The sequence below is a fragment of the Melampsora larici-populina genome (genome assembly GCF_000204055.1).
Source record: "Melampsora larici-populina 98AG31 unplaced genomic scaffold MELLAscaffold_31, whole genome shotgun sequence".
NCBI classification, from domain to species: domain Eukaryota; kingdom Fungi; phylum Basidiomycota; class Pucciniomycetes; order Pucciniales; family Melampsoraceae; genus Melampsora; species Melampsora laricis-populina.
The window spans coordinates 537,965-553,497 of NW_006768795.1; the positions used below are offsets into that span (position 1 = coordinate 537,965).

Here is a 15,533-nt window from a genome sequence, read left to right on the forward strand (position 1 = left end):
CTGGAAGTAAGTTGAGGTCGTGGCGTAGGAAGGTCGAGGGAGTGGTAGACAGGGCTCCTAGAGTCGCTCTAGCACATATGTTATCTATGACTGTAAGCTGGTCAGTAAAGAACTTAGGTGGTTCTGTCGGCAGCCATGCCATCGCGCCATAGTCCGTGGCCGCGTGGATGGTTGTAGTCATCAGTATCCTGAAGAGTCGAGGCGGGATGCCCCAGCTTGTCTTTGACAGACCTGCGAAGAAACCCGCCCTCTGTCTACCTTTGGCAGCCACGTCCAGCTTTTGTTGCTTGAAGGTGAGCTTGTCGTCGATTTTTACGCCGAGCCACTTGGCAAACGGCGACAGCTGGATTCGTTTCCTATCGGCGAAGTCGATCGTGGGTATTACTTCGTGGGATTGTAGGCTAAACAAGACCCAAAAAGTCTTTTTAACATTGAAGATCGCTCCATGGTCCTTAGCCCACTGTTGTTGGCGAAAGGAGAGGGTGCGCATCTGCGAGCCTAACTGGTGTGTGTCATTAGCAGAAGAAACTAATACCACATCATCGATGAACCCTAGGGCCGATGCTGTGGGAATATTATCAGTGATTTCAAGCAGAGACGAGTTGTAAAGCAGGTAAAGGAGAGGGGATAATGGCGAGCCTTGCGGCAAACCATGATTGAGCAGGAAGGGGTGCGACTTGAACCCATTGAATGTTAATGTTGTTGTTCTTGAGGCTAGGAATTCGTGAATGATGTTAAGAGTTTGGATGTTGACACCTTTCTTCTCCAAAGTGTTGAGTAACCTGGGATGATGCACCGAGGGAAACGCGGATTTAACATCTGCAAACAGAGCACCGACGACTTTCCCTCGCGCCCACTCCCTCTTGATCCATGTGATTAGATGTACTAGCGTTTCTTGGCTAGATCTATCGGGACGTCCTCCGTAGTGGCCATTGTGGATGAAGTTCAACTTCTCCGAGTAACCTGACAGATGAACAGTTAATAATTTTTCATAAATCTTACTCAGTGTTATGAGTAATGCGATTGGCCGGTAAGCTGAGGCAAGTGTGTAATCAGACTTCCCCGGCTTCGGGATCATGACTGTAACCGCTTCTTTCCACGCTTGAGGGATGATGCCGGTTATGGTAATGCATTGAAAAAGAAACTTGACGTGTAATTTGACCGAGTCCCAGATGAGCTTCCAGACCCAGTTCTGGATGCCGTCAGCTCCGGGCGCCTTTTTGGGTGGGATGTCGCTGATTATTGCTGCTAGGTTCTCGTTGGTGATGACGGACAGGAAGGTCGGCGTCTTTTCCTCAGAGATTCGTTCTGTTAGTGGGAAGATGAGGTGGTTAGTGTTGGTTAAGCGGCACGGCGCTGTGGCAACGCATGTTGCTGCGAAGAGGGCTTCAGCCTTTTCGTCGTTAGTTGAGCAAGTCCTCCCATCCTCGGTTAGGATGGTGCTTACCAGCGACGAGGCCTTGCGGCCTGACGCTATCCTTTTTGCCTGAAAAAGGTTGGTGTGGTCGACGTCCGCCCACGAGTCTTCCTTGGCCTTGTCGATGGCGCGGTTGAAAGTGTTACGAGCTTTTTTGTAGGCTTGTTGTGACTCGACGGTACGTTCTTTTTTCGCAAGGCGGCGTAGTCGGTTGGCGTTTTTCCGGAGTGGCTCCAATGTTTTGGGTCTCCACCACACTTTGTGCTTACCGTATGGCGCTTTCTTGGGTGAGTTGTTGTTCAGTCCGTCCACTATTGCGGTTTGTAGCTGATTGTCAAAGGTTTCAATCTCCGCTCTCGTGACAAGAGGTCTGAGTTTCGGGAGCGTGGAGGTCAAGTCGTGTTTGAGGTAAGCACTGTTAACCTTGTTCCAGTTCTTCTTTTCGGCCAATTGTTGTGCAGAAATGGACTCGTCTCCTGTTTGTGTGGAGAAAACAGTGATGAGCGCCTGGTTATCGGAGTGATGACTTACAAGGTCGTGTTCGTCAATAAAGCATGATATGGTTGCGTCGTCGAGGTCTTCGTTGACCCACACTTGGTCGATAGACGTTCCCTCTGTGTGGGCCGACCTAACACCAAAGGTTGGTATCCCTTTCGGCGACCGGAGGTTGAGTCCCCATTCTGTGAGCATTTCTATCATCTTCTCTGAGTCTTTATCGTCTATCTTACTGTGACTTGGGTTCCACAGCGGTGAATGAAGGTTGGCGTCAGTTGTACAAAGGGTTGGGAGTAATTGGGTGGTGAGTGGCGAGTTCTTAAGCATATCTGTGAATGCTTCAAATCCCTCAAGGGTGCCTTGTGGGTTGTAGACACTGGCTATTAGAAGGGTGTAGCCTTGCACTGTTATTGTGCATGCGGCTAGGTTTCTGGATGTTGAGTGTATCGGGTTGATAATTGGGTTTAGGTCCTGTCTAATATAAAGACAGGCCTGTGGTCTGTTTGCTTCCCCTAGGGCGCGTGGGGTTGGAAACACGAGAGTCCAGTTAGATAGGTTTAGGGGGAGGTTGTCCATGGGATTTACGTAAGGTTCTTGTAGTGAAAGAATAGAAAAAAGTGAAGTAAGGTCGGAGTTGAATAGTGAATGAGTTACATGTTTGGAGTGCTTGCAGTTCAGCTGTAGAACGCCCGTGGTTTGGTCAATTTTGAGTTTCTCCTTAAGCTGGTGCTCTAACATTGAGTGTGAGAGGTACTAGCTTGGGCAACCACTTGGATGTATGGCGAGGAGCTGGGATTGTGAGGCGGGAACTGGCTTGCAATTTTCACCGGGCACGTGGGGGCAAATGGATGGTGTAAGAAATCAGCGTGGTTCTCTTTGAAGAGGCGCGGCAGATTGGCGCTAGGGTCTGCTTTCAATTTGCCGCGTGCGCAGGCAATGCATTTCATAGCAGTTGATCCTTTCACTGGACAATTGTGGGAGTGATGTTCTCCAGAACAGAAAGGGCACATGGGAGCTAATTTACAAGCAGCGGCCGTATGCCCTACACCCTGACAATTAAAACACCTTGTGGGAGGAGGTCCACTGAGTTCTGTCCTGTGGCGTCCTCTCCCTTGCCACACCTTTGTGCGTGCTGCAAGGGTAGCCTCATTGAGCGTTTTGAACCCTATCAGCAAGGAGGAATGTCGCTTAGCTGTGTCGTCAGCCGTATCTTTCTTTAACCACCTCACGAAGAGGGCGTTATCGAGCAGATCGCCATTGCTTATTTTTAAGAGGTCTACGTCCTCTTGTCTGGTGGGATTGAAGGTGGTCGGGACACCGTGTACAATGATTGAATGTATCTCTTGCTTCAATGCCAAGTTCGGTGATACTTTTGGTAGCCACGCCTCTACTTGGGCACGGAGGGCTAACACCTGTTTCTGCGAGTCGACATAGACCACCATATTGTTAGATGGGTGTCGGTGTATGTTTCGAACCAGGATCGTCAATGTGTCCTCCTGAGACACTTTGATGTTGTTCTCTTTCAGGACAGCATTGAGGCTCTTAATGAGCTCAGCAATTGGTTTACCCGCCCCCTAGATATTTTTCGGGTCCTGCTGGATCAACGTGATCGAGTTGTCCAATTTGGGTCTCGTGGCCTGCTTTGGCTGAGCACGAGTGCTCGTGGGGTTTTGGGCTGAGCGTTGAGACGCTCCCGGTGCATGTTTTGAGGCGGCCAGAGCAGCTTGGCCCGGTTGTTGTTTTTGAGGCAGTGGTTGCTGCTGGTCTGGGGATATGGCCGAGACCAGTTTAGCCACTTGTTCAGTTAACGTGTCAAGTTTGTTTGACCACGTGTCGCTTCTGAACTCGAATTGAGCGTTCGATGCGAAGGAGGAGGGATTGGGGGTTGGGATCGTTTGGCGACTTGGGTCGAACACCACGTGTCTCGCCTCCATGAGACTAGCCTGTTCTTGGATGAGACCAGTAAGTACCAAGATGTCAGCTGCCGATTCGACATCGACATTGATGGACTTGGTCCGTTTCGACTTGGGAATCAGGGTCGCTTTTGATACATCAAGCAGCCTCTGAATCAGGACACCGAGAGGTTTGGCCGTGGCTCCAGATCCTCCTGGAAACAGTCGAGCTATGCGAACTGAGCGAGGTGTCCCAGTGATGTCCTCGGACTCTTCGAGAGGGCTCGGAGATGGTGCCCGAAGACGATGGTGTTTTCTTGAGCCCTCCAGCGAAGCTGGAGTGCTCGATACGGGTCCTAGGAGCGAATGAGGGGGGAGAGAGACTTTGTCGAGGCCTTTCGAAGACGTTGGACGCGTTTTTGGCGTGGTCGTTGCCAATTGACCCGTCAGGTTTGACGCAACCACCGCGTCCATCGCGTCTTCGTTGTTCGATGTGTCATCGCGAACAGTCGACCCATCTGGAATATTGGGGTCCAGAGGTCCTTTGTCCATTGGACCACACGACAAAGACGAGAAAGAGATTGAGAGATGAAGAAAAAGGGAAAAGAGGTGAAGTCGTTTGTTGAAAAAAGTTAGGAGAAAGCGATGGATGACTGCTTGCGCAGTCACGGAGGTGGTCACGTGACTAAATTCAAAAATTTGGTTTGGGACAGAATCCTCTGCACCATCACTCGAGGAAGATGTGGACGCTGCCTACGCATTGAAACAGTACCATTATCTCTTTAAAATCAACACGCCGATCAAAGTCAAAAAAATGGAGGTACTCCTGGTGAACCACCTGAATAGACCTTTCGTAGATTCAGTTCTCAAAGGTTTAAGGGTGGGATTTTGGCCAAGTTCTTCTATTCCATCTTCAGAAGTAGTGGATGGTCCAAACCACGTGTCTTGTGAAACTCATAAAGAAATTTTAGAAAATCAGTGTCAAGAAGAGATCGATAAAGGTCGCTACTCCGAAGAATTTTCGACTCTCTTACCGGGAATGAAGGTAACACCTTTACTCATGTCATCAAAGAAAGATTCTCTGAAAATGCGAGTATGTTCAAACATGAGCGCAGGGATTCCGTCTCCAAATGATCTAATCGACAAAGACAACATCAAAGTTACATACGACTCATTGAAGAATTTTGTCCCATATTTAATTGACATGAAGAAAGAAGAAAAGGATCTCACTTTATGGAAATCAGATGTTGAGACAGCATTCAGGATCATTCCTTTACATTTACAATATCAGATTTGTCAAATCATGAGGATTAAAGAAAAGAAAAGAATTGATTATAATCTGACATTTGGTTCTTCAGCTTCCCCACACATTTGGTGTGGGGTATTTTCTTTAGTTTTATGGATCGCTGAATTCGTGTTTGGTATAAAAAAAGATGAATAATATGATGGATGATGTGTGGGGCGTTTGTCGAGCAAAAGATTTCATAAACTTCAAACATCATCTGATTCCTACACCTCAGGCTAAATTGCTGACCTTGTTTGATATGTTGGGAATTCCGTGGGTGTGGAAAAAACAAATTCACGGTCCAGTAATTGAAATAATTGGTCATATCGTGGATTCCGAGAAAATGATCATGTTCCTCCACATCGACAAGAAGACGAAGATTTTACAAGTTCTAGAAAGTTTCATTTCAAGACCGAAACATACGCTGAAGGAATGGCAAGAACTTTTAGGTCATGCTTCTTGGGCCTGTACTTCGATGCCATGGGGAAGGTATGCATTGCAAAGTTTGTATGAGAAGACAGGTGGAAAATATAAGAAATACTTACAAATTCCATTAAACAAAGAGAATCAAGACGACTTACGATGGTTATTGAATTATTTTAAGCAAGCGGAGGGTGTTAGGTTTTTAGAATCTACTAGATGGAATCTCGGAGATGCTGATTTGGTTTTCTATTCTGATGCTTGCATGTCGGGGATTGGAGTTTGGGAACCAGGTCCGAGGATTAATGCACCGACCCGGTCCGCAAAACCCGATCTGGTACGGGGACCGGGACCGGGTCGGGCGGGTCTTGGCTAAGATCTGGGTAAAGCCGGGTCTGCCCGGGCATATGTTAGGGGGCAAATTTTACCAAAATCATCTTAATTTCTTCAAGTATCATATATATACAACAAATTTTTTGTCTCTTTGTTGTAGAATAGCTGCTGGATAGCTTCAGCAAAGGCTACAGAAGAGAAGAAAAATCGAAAAATCATATATTTATCATATATTTACGTTTTTTTTTGGTTTTTGAGCATATCACATCACTGGGGCTAGCGGACCGGGTCGGCCCGGTCTGAGGGGGAGGTTGGCCCCGGTCCAGCTCAGATTCATCGGGTTGGGGCCGGGTCGGTGCATTACCGAGGATAGGTCGTTTTTCTGTGTTACCACCTCCTACCAGGAACATTTACTGGGCAGAGTTGTTAGGTGTGGTATGTGTGATCGATTACGGTATTAAACGGAACTCAAAGCGCATATTCATCAATTCAGATTCGAAATTAGTATGCGACCTGTTCAACTCGCATTGCCCTAATTGGATAGTGAGACCGTTGTTTCGCTACTGTGTTTCTCGGCTGTTGGATGCTAAGACCGATATAAAGGTCATGCACATTTCGAAAGATCTGAACACATCTGCTGATGATTTGTCACGTCAAAAGGTAGATATCTCTGAGAAACAATTGGAGGATCTTAGAGTTCGAATAGACGCGGTATCAGTTTCATCATTTCGAGTTGATCCAAGTCTGGCATCGGGGGGGTTAGAGGAAAATCTCTCTGTTCAAAATTTCTATTCAGGTTCCACAACATGGGTAAGTCCAAAAAGAATTCGTCAATCGTGAACATTACTTTGGAAGAACTTCGAAAACTTTCAAATGAAGATCATCGTTCTACAGTTGCGAAAATATCATTAGCTAAGTACAAGTGTGGTTTTAGAAATTTTGCAAGATTCTGTACAAAATTTAGTTTACCTTTTATTCCGAACAGCAAGAATTTATGTGATTACGTTTCATACTCTAGTCGAATCATTTCTCCCAGATCAGTCCAAGCATATTTAGTAGGTATCGCCCATATATTTAAATTAAATTTTCCATCAGTTGTTTGTGAATCAAGAAGTCAAGAGGTCATTGATACGATGAAACATTGTATGAAGAATTTATCAAAACCGGTAGTTAGGAAGAAAGCGTTATCTGTGGAACAAATTGAAGAGGTAGTAAAGAAATCTTCAACATCTCATGACAATAAGCTTTTCTTGGCGATGTTAGGGTTGGGGTTTGGAGGTCTTCATCGTTTAGGGGAATTATGTATTCCTGATTCAGAAAGTCATTACGACGAAAGAAAAGTTATCTTACGTTGTTCTCTTCAGTTTTTGCAGTGTACAAAGTTCGTTCAATATCATCTCCCATATTCGAAAGGCATTCCAAAAACATTGGAACACCAGTCATTATTCAATATTTTGAAAACACATCAGCATGCCCAATTCGTCTTTTGAAATCTTATCTTCGGTCAAGAGACATCAATTTCATTTCATCTCTGGAACTTTTTATCACATCTAAAGGTCTTTCGCCAACACGTTCATGGTTTTTAGAAAAAATTCATTCCTATTTTGACAAATCTTATTCAGGTCATTCTTTAAGATCGGGTGGTGCTACAGCTTTAGCACAAGCTGGAGCAACCATGGACTACGTCAAAAGTGCTGGCCGATGGTCATCCGATGCATTCCTTATTTATGTACGGGGTCACGCAGCTCTCAGGTTGCCAGAAAATCAAAATCACGTGATTGGTCATACGTCTCACGTTGGATCAAAAGTTTCATTCAAATAGTGAGTTTTGTGTTTGGAATAGGTCAATGGTTTTTTAGCCTATATTCTTTTTTGGTTAATGGCTGTATAAGCCTTCGGGAAAATGCTTAATGGTCTTAACCTTGTGCGAAATTTTATGGCGTTTAGCCTGTATTGCTGGAATGAATTGTTATGGTATTTTTTGGTACATTATACTGACAACATTGTTTACCTTCCTCTCCTACTTCACCACTCTTCTCGTACCCTGTTAGGCGGGTCGGAGAGGGCGTGTATGTTTTATTCTTCAAGTAATATTATCCCCCTTGGCTCAGGCCTTGGGATTCGCACCAAAAGTCTGTTTCATCTTGGTATGTTCATACCAGATAAGTAGTAAGTTTGACAACCCCATTTCCTCAGTTTCACCCTGAAATGTCAGTTGGAGTGGAATTTCCATTTGACCATACTGAGACAATCATCCCAACCCAAAACAAATTCAATTCAATCCATAATTGAACATTCATTCAAAAAAAGATCCATTCTCTGTGGATTTGTGCTTGATATATATATATACAGTCAAACCTCTGCAATCCGGTCCTCAAAAATCCGATAACATCTGATATGCGGTCAAATTTTGGTCCACCAAGTTGGGTTTTTAGCAGGGAGTTCAATTCTAAAATCCAATAACCTCTGCTATCTGGTCCAAAAGGCATCCACCAAGCCCACCGGATTTCAGAGGTTTGACTGTATATAGATATTGGGGGTTGGGCAAAAAACCAACCAACCAGTTTCTGAAGTCCATTGAGTTGTGATTCAATTTCTTAGGAATGCTCAGGAACAATTGCAAAAAACGATATCAAAACCAACAAAAAAACTTGTCATTCACTTTGCTTTGCAAAAGAATCACCAAAAGGAGACTGCTGGGTGGTGTTCTTGATCATTCCAAAGCCCAAACAATTTAATAACAAAAAGCAATTTGTGCCACTCAAGCCACACAAACAACACCTTTCCACCTTTCACAAAGCTACCCCAGGTACCCCCTAGGCTCTTTTGGAGATCAGCTCAGTTGAAAAGGCCTGCATTCAGACCCAAAGACTGACTTTGAGTGACCTGGCAGAGCAACAGGTCTGTGAAACCTGCACACAGTTGTTTCCGGCCATCTTTGACTTTCTTTGACTCACTTCTCAAAGGCGCAAAACTGGTTGGTCAGTTTTTTGCCCAACCCCTATCATAACACTGACCTGACCTAGTCATGCCAGACCATGTATGAGATTCCTAGAGCTTTTACAGGAGTGACACTGCCGGAAGCTTGCCTGCTTTGTGTGGATGAGAAAATTTGTCTCGTACAGCACAACTGTTGGCCTTAAAATTGTTGGGAAGGTGGGTGATATTCCAAAATGAAATATATATTTAGAAACTTTGAGATGTGAGCAGAATGAGTTGTGTCCAGGATTTTCTGCTTGAGAGTGTGTGGTAGCAAGACTGGTGGAAAATCTTCATTTTCTGTTTCACTGGGAGAATTCCCTGTGGCTTGGTACCCCTTGTTACAAGCATAATTCTCATGCCTGTTCACAATTCCCCTCCATGGAACTCATCGCCAAGTTGTACCTTGTTTGGTGCTCACAATGACTTTTTTATGACTTACTCCTCTGGTAGTGTACATTCATATTATTTGGATCAAAGCTTTTTCAGCTCCATCTACAGTACTAAAATATGGGAATTCAAAATCCAAAATTCAAGAGTTTAGATAAGTTAAGAAGCAAAGAGGTGGACATAAAGGGAATGACTTATGTTATGATGCCATCACTGTTTCTCAATTTCAAGGTAACCTAAACAATATTCAAAAAGACAGAAAGTGTGTCAAATGATATTCAAAAGAATATGGTAAAGGACATGATTCATCAACTGTTCTCAAAGTTGTCCCAGTTTCAAGAAAACCCAGATGACCCAGTTGCTTTTTGGTAGTAACTTTGTGTATCAAGTTGGCATTTGTTGACAGCTCACAGCAAGAAGGTCAACTGGTTCAACCAGGTTTTTTGTAACCAGGTCAACTTTGAGAATGGCTGTAGGCTTACCTTACAGTTCCCACATGTGATGTAATACATTGGAAGCTTTCTTACAATGAGCTTACCAGGTTGGTCTCTAGAAGAAGTTAAGCCTGTATCTTACAGGTAGCTCTATTTGCAAAATAGAAAAGGATTTTCAGTAAGGATTTTGGATGCACTTTTGTAGATTTGGTAGGTTATGAATCTCATGTACCTTTTATACTGATCTTATAAGGCCCTATGATATCACTACACACAGGTCTTGGAGTGTTTAGGTGGTTGATGGGAGGTATTTTGGCTTGAGTGAAGGTGCGCTGAATAAAAATTGAAAATGAAACAAGCAGAAAACTTATGTATACATAAATCTAATAGAATGAATCATCTTTGAATGTAGTCAATTTTGAAGTGGTTTAAAGAAATCTTGAATGAATCTTTCTTAACTTTTCAATCCTTGAGTAAATATTAAGCTTCACTATGTATTCATAATTAAACATATATAATCCTTAAACAATTTTGATTTGTTTGGTGGATCTGATAGTTGGCTACACCAGGTTACAAGTTCAACATGATCAATTCATTTCAATTTGACACTCACAGGCTACAGTGCCATTCAATCACCTTGAGCATAACTCCAAACCATTTCTCATGTTCCCTATTCCTCAGTTGTGATTTGGGAGTGAAGCACCATCACACATCACATTTTGTTTACTTTCATGAACAATTTAACTTTTCACATTCACATGAACTCCAACACATTTTGTCTTTTGTTTCAACTTGTACCTTCAAATGGTTGAATAGAAGATTGATTGGGAGCCAGAATCCCAAGTATTGTAAATGATGGAAAGGAATTTGATTATTGAGTTATGAGTTTGGTTTTTCATATCACCTCAATGAAATCAACAAACCTATTTACTATTTGGATTCTAAGCTTGATTTGTGTGTTGAACAATGCACTTCTTTTTTACACACATGAGCAATAAGATTAGTTTTTTTTTTGAAAATTGAAGAATACAAGAATTATATCCTTAAATCTTAGAAGAGACTAGGAGTTCAGAAGAATCAAAACAGATAAAACCCACATGATTTGATCAAGATGATTGTGTTTTACATACATAATCAATAAGACAATTTGTTTGTGTTAAAGGATACAAGAGTTCTATTGATGGTATCGAAAAAAAAAATGAAGAAAAACAAAAAAGATGATTAAATTCATGATTTTCTCAATTCAAGAAGAAAAGAAAGAAGAAAGTTTTTGATAAATTGATTCTTGATTTGAATGATCTTTTGACCAATCTGAAGATTCGATCGGTACAAGTTTTTCATTAAAACAAACTTGATTTTGAAACTTTTCTTTGACTTCTGGATTTGCTGCAAACTAAAAAAATCCAGAAAAACAAAAACCCCTCTCAACTCAAATTCGTCATATTCAAAAAAAACCGAAAAGATTGGAAAAAGCTTACATAAATTGGAATATCTGAATAACTTTGAGGAGTATTACCAATCGTACGAGCCAAGATCGGACCGAAAAGGTTCCCTAATTGTGGAATCGGAAACGGTAAATTCCGATTCGAAGCAGCAGAAGTTTCTACATAACCTTTAAAACCCATCATAAATTCACGACAAAAACATATCATTAGATCCAATGAGTTTTAAAGAAAAAGAACCGTTTGGTTTTAACATACCTGGAAACAAATGATAAAATCTCATTGAAGGATTTTGTCGATTAAAATACTAAAAAGATAATCAAACAAAAATCAGAAAAAGGTATCTAAATTCCAAATCCATAATCAAAAGAAATATCAAGATACTTACTAAAGTTAATGCATCAGTCACCATTGAATCTCGTTTACCTTGTTGTATTAAAAAAGAAGCTCTCCAAACCCCACTCTGATAAACTTTTTTCAAAGATAAATCATTTAAATCTAAATTAGAATAAGTAGAACCAGGTGATAAGATCGAAACGATTGTACTATCGGATCTTAATAAATTTTTTTCTATTAAACCGTTCTGTAAACCGAATCTAGAAAGAACTTGTACTGCAAACGATTTATCAAATCTATATATATAGAAACACAAATCTCATCAGACGTTTTTTTTTCCAAACCTTTGAGAAAATTCTTTTTTTTCCTACCAACTTACCCGTCTTTTGTTTCTTCATATAATCCATTAGGTGGTCCTCCTTGACTCATCACGAGATAATCAATTCCATCAACTTTAGTTTCATTTTCAATCTTCTTTACAGTTTCTTTAATAGTTTCAACCGTTCTGGAAAAAAAAACCAAAAAAAACCCAATCAATCAATCCGAAAACAAACAACAGTTGAAAAGAAAAATCATGACTTACGAAAGATCAGCTTGAATAAATAAACAATCACTTTTCAATGAATTTTGATTCTCACCAATCTGTTTAACTTGATCACAAACAGATTCACCTAATTTTGAATTTCTACCAATAAGATAAACTTGACTGATTCCTAATTGAGCAAATCTAATAGCTACTGCTTTTCCAATACCTTGAGTACCACCTTTACCATTCAAACCAAAATTTAAATCAAAAATCAAACATCGGGGTTTTTTGCGGGGATTTGTAGAGAGTTTATCTACCTGAGATCACAGCTGTTTTTCCTTTGAGGTTTAGTTTATCGTTTGATAGTTTTACTTTAGTTGACATGATCGTATCTCAATCGAATATACGATTTCTTGTTGACCGAGCTGTTGACCAGTCGTGTCGATCACTTGATCTCCATAAAGTCCGACCCCGTTCCCCAGTTGAGACAGTCGGGCTCGTTGCATCGGACCTCGAGCCCAAGGCGTCAAGTCACTCCGGTCTATATGTGCCCATTTCTCAGCAAAATCAAAAAGATGTGGATCTTTTAACAATTTGAAATCCTTCTGGACTACATATAACCAGTTCTAACCTCAGGCTCAAAAGATATATTTTCATAAGTTACCACCACCACCACCATCACCAAAAACAACCTCCAATTTCATTTCCAAAACTCCTTTCAACAAATTCTCATATACGTCTTTTCAAGCCAAACCCTTTCTCTTTCAAAAGAAAACCCATGTATACCTCTCAACCTTATCTCCTTGAACCCCTTAAACATATCTTTTACATCAAAGAGAGAAAGAGAAAAAAACCACAAGACTTGAAAACAAAAATGAAGTTTGAATTTCAAGTCTAAGAAGAAGAAAAAAGAGACATGGGTAAAAGAGAAACCAAAATGAAAGAGAAAAAAAAATCTTTTAATATTTTCTTTTTTTCGAAAAAACCTATGTAATCAACTTTTTTGTGTAAAAAGAAGTCATAAAAAGATTTCCGATTTTTTCAAACTCTTTGAATGACCATAGCAGAAGCAGCACCACCCTAAAGAAAAAGAAAAAAAATCAAAAACTCAAAATCAAATTTAAAAAACAATCATAAGAAATCCTTCAACTCACTCCATTACATATTCCAGCCAAACCAAATTCACCCGGTAAAAGTGAATGAACCAAACTAACGACGATCCTAGAGCCAGAAGAACCAATCGGATGACCTAAAGCCACACCACCCCCATTAACATTCACCTTTGAATGATCGATGCCTAAGATCTTCATGTTAGCCAAAGCAACGACTGAAAAAGCTTCATTGATTTCAATCTTGGACATATCTGAAATCTTTAATCCTGCTTTTTTCAAGGCGATTGGAATGGCTAAAGTAGGTGCGATTGGAAAATCAATCGGATCACATGCTGCATCTGCATAAGCTATTTGACCCATCCATCCATCAAAAATACAAAACCAGGTGGTTTAGAGTTAACTTCAGATGATTTTTTGGGAAGGAGGGAAAACCACATACCAATGATTTTAGCCAACTTCTTAACCCCCAACTCATCAGCTTTTTCACCCGTCATCAAGACCACAGCAGAAGCCCCATCATTAAGAGTCGAAGCATTAGCCGCGGTAACAGTTCCACCTTCCTTCTTAAAGACCGGTCTCAAACTCTTGACTTTCTCCAACTTGATATTCTTATACTCTTCATCTTCCACCACACTTGTAAGTTTTCCAGTTCGTTTATCCATAATCTCAATCGGAATGATTTCTTCTTTAAAAACGTTTTGCGACCATGCTTCTGTGGCTCGTCTGTATGATTCAATCGCATATTCGTCTTGGGCTTCTCGACTGATCGAATGATCATTGGCTGTTTTTTCCGCACAGTTTCCCATATGGATTTGGTTGTATACGTCCCATAATCCGTCTTTGACAATCGAATCAGATGCTTGAAAGTGTCCAAAACTGGCACCGCGTGGTAAATAGAATCTAAAGAAGAAAGAAATTCAATGAGAGAAAACAAGTTAAATGAGATTTGGATTTCAACATTCATTCAATTTTCCCAAAACACACTTACGGTGAATTACTCATAGATTCCATTCCACCAGCAACCATAACCGATCGATTCCCAAGTTGTAAAGCTTGAGTAGCCAAAATGATCGATTTCATACCACTAGCACAAACCTTATTAATAGTAGTAGCTTCAGTAGAAGGAGAACAACCTGAACCGATGACGACTTGACGAGCGGGACTTTGTCCAGTATTAGCTTGTAAGACATGACCCATAAAGATTTCTTCGATTTGATTAGGTTGAAGTCCTGCTTTTGAAATTGTTCCTTTAACAACTTGAGATCCTAGTTCGGTAGCTTGTAATGATTTTAATACACCTGACATCGATCCTACTGGACTACGACCAGCTGAGATAATAAAGACTTCTGAAAAATTAGAAGAGGTTTGTGGTGTTGAATGAAATCCATTGGTTGAACTCATTTTGGAAGTAGAGAAATGAAACGACGGTGGTTGATGATGATGGTAGTAAGAAGAAGTGAAGACTGATGAGAATGGTTTGGCAGTAGTACTTCTGAATCTGATGATAGAGAAATGAGTCATGATCGATGGAACAGGTTTTGGTGTTTTGTTTTATTCATTCTACGTAATTCGATATTCTTCTATTTGACTCCTGTATTGACCCCAACCGATTTGCCCGAACAGTGAACTTGATGCATAAGTGGGGCGCAAAGTAATTTAAGCACTCTTTCTCATTTCTTCACTTGAACTTTGAAGACATTTAACACATCAAACCCACCAATGAATCAGATAAATTCAAACTTCATGAATCAGCCCATGACTTTTCTTAAGAATTGATCTCCTTTTGAGTCTTGAGAATCAGATGTCGGGGAATGAAAGTGGATTTACACTTGATTTCAAATTGGATAGGAGTGAATATGTTGTAAAAATACCGATCTACGTGTTTCTTCTTCACATTTTGTAATTCCTCATATCCTCCTGTCTGTGAAGTGCATTTCTTTAAGGGGGGAGGATCAACAAAGATTTCTGATAAACCCAAGTGATGGTCACGAGGAATGGCTTACACTTAGACAGAGATTATGACTATCAGTGGGTACAGACAATTAGAGAATGTGTTTTTGCGCCTCGTGACAAAAGAGATACAAAAAAGGCTCAAGGCTCGAGTCTTGCTTTGGCCATATAAATCTTGGAACCTTAACATCTTCAACAAAGTTTCCAAAAGAAAACCTAAGCCCAAAATTGCAAGTGAAATTGATATTTGATATGTCCATAGTAATTCAATATGAATTGAGATAAAGTGATAAAGTGAAAACTAAAGTACAAAGGTAAAAACTCCCAATTCAAGAAGGGGGGGAAGAGTATAGGAAACATAGAACTGATGAAGGGAAGAATAAAAGAATATCGAATACATACAATCAAAACTTAAAAAAAACATAACATACACAAGTTTTTCCCACTTCAGGGGGTTCAAGAAATACCAGATACTTATAAAGGTGATCAAGAGAAAAAAGAATCAAAGAGAAAAGATACATG

General features: G+C 40.9%; 2 protein-coding genes across 2 annotated transcripts; both read right to left on the reverse strand.

Annotated features, from left to right (window-relative positions):
- Nucleotides 1–10,888: 10,888 nt before the first annotated feature.
- On the reverse strand, nt 10,889–12,333 carry MELLADRAFT_89607 (uncharacterized protein; the record flags this gene model as incomplete). Its single annotated transcript, XM_007412576.1, has 7 exons — nt 10,889–11,038; nt 11,124–11,257; nt 11,346–11,394; nt 11,476–11,719; nt 11,803–11,928; nt 12,007–12,187; nt 12,267–12,333. 7 exons carry the CDS (start codon nt 12,331–12,333, stop codon nt 10,889–10,891), a joined length of 951 nt encoding a protein of 316 aa, XP_007412638.1.
- A 657-nt stretch (nt 12,334–12,990) lies between these two features.
- On the reverse strand, nt 12,991–14,462 carry MELLADRAFT_37614 (uncharacterized protein; the record flags this gene model as incomplete). Its single annotated transcript, XM_007412575.1, has 4 exons — nt 12,991–13,029; nt 13,104–13,408; nt 13,501–13,961; nt 14,050–14,462. 4 exons carry the CDS (start codon nt 14,460–14,462, stop codon nt 12,991–12,993), a joined length of 1,218 nt encoding a protein of 405 aa, XP_007412637.1.
- Between the last annotated feature and the right edge of the window lie 1,071 nt (nt 14,463–15,533).